The following is a 3,861-nucleotide window of genomic DNA, read 5'->3' on the forward strand; positions in this document are numbered from 1 at the left end:
CCTGATCAGTAGCTCGGGCAGGGCCCCGTGTCCATCCTCCTTCTCTTTATTCATTAATTACAGTTTGTCTGCATTAGTTGACCAAGCCCCCGTGTCCGATGGGCACGACCCCGTGTGCAGAAGCGTATCTGTACCATCAAGAATTCCTCAGATTCTGCGAATCTTAGAGTTGACCACGGCTCCGTGTCCGCCGGGCACGCCCCCGTGGTGGGTGATAGAAGCTTCTACAACTTTGTCTTTTCTGCTGACACTTGGGCACACCCTCGTGCTCACTGAGCACGGGGCATGTTCAACCTTTTGTTCTCTTGTTTTGCTTGGGAAGATGCTGTCGGGTGGTCGGGCATGCCACGTTTGTTCCTTTTCTTGTATTTATGTTAGATTTAGCTGCCTTTTTGCTTCTTTTGTATATTTGAGCTCATTTAATCCTGAAAATGCAAAAGGAAGACAAAAACACACTTTTTCCAACATTAGTACTAAAAAAGGGTTAGTTTTATGCCACAATTGATGTAATTTATATGTTGCATTTTGTGCACATCATCATTAACTAAATACGTGCCAGCAATCACATCCGAATCATTTTTGCTTCTTCGGCTGTCAAAACAAATGCTCTAGCATTCTTAGTAGTCTTGTTGTTCATGGCTGGAGCTAGTTTCGGACAGTTCAGCTTAATATGACCTTGTTCTCCACAATTGTAGCATATCTTATTGTTAAGTTTTTTTCTGCAGTCTTCCTCCTTGTGTCCAGATATTTTGCAGAAATTGCAGTATATAGAGCATCTTTCAGAATGCGTTCTTTTGCAATACTTGCAGTAAGGAGTAGAAGTAGAACTTACATTTTTCCCACGATTGGAATTTCCATAGCGAAATTCTTGGGTAAGCTTTTGAGCTAGGTTCTTTCTCTGGTTTTCTTCTTGCGTACGCACTAATTCATTAGTCAAGGTATTTGATAGTTCTACAGCTTCTTTTATTGTTTGTGGTCTAGCTGCCTTGACTACATGTCTAATCTCACTGATTAATCCCCAGATGTAACGGGAGATTAATACTGGTTCTGGTGATGCAAGGGTTGGCACTATTCCAACATATTCAAAGAATACAGTATTGTAACCCTTACTGTCTACTCTAGTCATTCTAAGGTTTAAGAATTTATTAGCTAGCTCTTCTTTTTCATTGGGAGGACAAAATTTCCTTTCCACCATATTCTTAAACTCAGTCCATTCCATATTATAGGTTCTGTCAGTTCCCCTAGATTGGAGGATAGTGTTCCACCATTCTAAAGCTGAGTTCTTAAACATATTGGAAGCAAACATGATTTTGTCTTCCTCTGCACACTTGCTTATTTTTAAGACTGCCTCAGCCTTTTCTATCCAGCGTAGAGCTGCAATGGCTCTTTCATTGCCCGAAAATTCTATTGGTTTACAAGACCAGAATTCTTTGTAAGAACAACCATAAGACATGGTTCTTCTTCTTTTTGGAATAGGCACTTGAAGTAATGGTCCATTGTTTACGCTGTGACTAGGTTCAGTGGTGGTCGTTTACTTCCGCTATTACTTTTATTATTGTCTGCTTCCTTAACCGTTTTGATAATATGTGGCATAGCGTCTATAATCCCTTGTGGCACTATGTGTTGGATGGCACTATTATCTATCTGGTTTCCGTTATTATCGTTATTCTGGTTTTCTTGATTCACTTCGTTGTCCATCTGGATTATAAACATTTACCAAGTATTAATATCATGAAACAATATTTAATGCGAATAATCACACAACAACACATTGATCAAAATCGTCGTGCATTGCGACCTTTACTCTATTTTATATATATGCATCTATATCTATTACAACCACAACTGGAATTTAAAATACAATACTAGTATGCATCAGTAGGTATTGGATTTTTTTTTCAACTTACACACGCACATATATATAAATATATATATATATATATTTATATTATTATTATTATTATTATTATTATTATTATTATTATTATTATTATTACTGATAGTGGTTCATCCAACATTGCATGTTACGCTCGTCGTATTTCCAGACGTGTCTCTCACCTATTTGTCTTATCTTTTCACTTTCATCTAACAACTCCTCACCAAACGTGCGGAGTTCCTGCACATTCTCAGTGCTCATGGGTGGTGCGGGTGTTGGTATCGGGTCAGGATACTGTGGCATTGGTTCTTCGTAAGGGTACGGGTTCTCTAGGATCTCCCTGATATATTGGTCATTATCCCAGTATGGATCTAGAGGGTCAAGGTTTGGGTAGGGTGCTACTGGGTTTTGCATGGGTTCCTCTTGTGGGTGGAGTTCTGGGTAATCCCTATGGTCGTTAAACCATGGGTCATAATCTGGGGGATGGGGTGCTGGGACTCTTGGGATTTCAACTAGGTCGAAAGCTGGTGTTGGAATTTGGTCTCCTGGGTTGGGTTCGATTTCCATAGGTTGTGTTGGGAATAAGGGTAGTGGCTGTGGTGCTATGATTTGTTCTAAATTTGGGTCTGCGGCTGTGGTAGCTAGTTTGTGGAAATTGGCTAGTCATCTATTGATTATGTCCTGAGTTTGAGCATTCATCTCCCTATTCGCGGCTGGTAAAGCTCGCTGTTGCTGTAACTTCCTCATTCTTTTTCTACGCTCATGAGCTCCCCGACTGAACCATCCTTTCTTTTTGGTAAGGACTGGCTCTTGGATTGCGCTTTGAATACAAAAATCCCTTCTTCGGTGTCAGCTGAATACCCCGAGGGGGTAGGCTGGGAAGAACTTCCTTCGTCCCAAGGAGAGCTGGACAATTGACGATAAGCGTCCGATGGTCCTTGATCACTCATACTGTAAACTAACAAATTGTCACATAACATAAAACAGTAATATACAGATGTACACGTAATCACGTGGATTATTTCCTAACATAATGAATAAATTTTGGTGTCAGCAGAACACTTCTGTGGCTGAAATCAGTGGCTGTAGCTCTGATACCACCTTCTGTCGCAACCCCCGGCCCCTAATCACTTGGGAACGGGCGACCGCGAGCCAGTATCAGTGGTATCGGTGTTTATCAATTTGGTAGCGGAATTTACATCAGGACCGTAGTTAGGAAATATTTTATCAGAGTAGAATACCACATTTTTATAATAATAAACACATGGGAAATTCCCAAGTTGCCATTACATCACGTTTATAGGGATAAACCCTAATTTATTAAATAAAAACATCTTCTTTATTTAGGTAACTTTTATAGCCACATTTCCAAGCCTTCAGTGCTGTCCAGCTGGCTTCTAATTGGCTTTCACATTTTCTTACATGAAACGCGTTTTAAAAACCATTTTGTCAGTGGGAAATACTGGTGAGTGAATCCCAATTTAATCAACAGGTTTTATCATTACACAGTATTGAGAGCGATTACAATGTTTATATCTACACAATTACTCGTTCAGTACTGGCAATCCTGACTGGTGGGTCATATTATTCATTGGCTATCCCATTGTCCAATGGTAACGTGTTCCACATTTTGTATACAAAACCCCAACATACCGCCAGTAATTGAAGAATTACAAAGACTCAATCACTGCTAATTATAATTTAAAATAGAGTAAACTGCAATTTTACCCCCTGAGGTTAGGGGTCATTGGCACCCTTACCCCCCTAAGGAAATAATTGCAATTTTACCCCCCACTGTTAACTGTTATGTCGCAATTCTACCCCCCGGCTTCAATTTTCTTGACCGGTCAACATAAACATGGGAGGGTCAAAGGGTATAAAAGTAATTTCACCAAAAATTGTACTATATATATTAAAATAACCCCTAAACGCAACCATACATCACAACCTTACCCCCTAAGTTTCCCCCCACTCTTCATCTCTTC

At 40.0% G+C, this 3,861-nt stretch overlaps 1 protein-coding gene across 1 annotated transcript; it reads right to left on the reverse strand.

Moving 5' to 3' along the window:
* Positions 1–1,500: 1,500 nt before the first annotated feature.
* On the reverse strand, positions 1,501–2,443 carry LOC110944337. The gene is made up of 2 exons (XM_022185997.1): positions 2,048–2,443; positions 1,501–1,698 (listed from the first exon to the last, which is right to left on the reverse strand). The coding sequence occupies exons 1-2, from the start codon at positions 2,441–2,443 to the stop codon at positions 1,501–1,503; spliced, it is 594 nt and encodes a 197-aa protein (XP_022041689.1).
* Positions 2,444–3,861: the final 1,418 nt, after the last annotated feature.

Source organism: Helianthus annuus, chromosome 6, assembly GCF_002127325.2.
Source record: "Helianthus annuus cultivar XRQ/B chromosome 6, HanXRQr2.0-SUNRISE, whole genome shotgun sequence".
In the NCBI taxonomy this organism is placed as follows: Eukaryota; Viridiplantae; Streptophyta; class Magnoliopsida; order Asterales; family Asteraceae; genus Helianthus; species Helianthus annuus.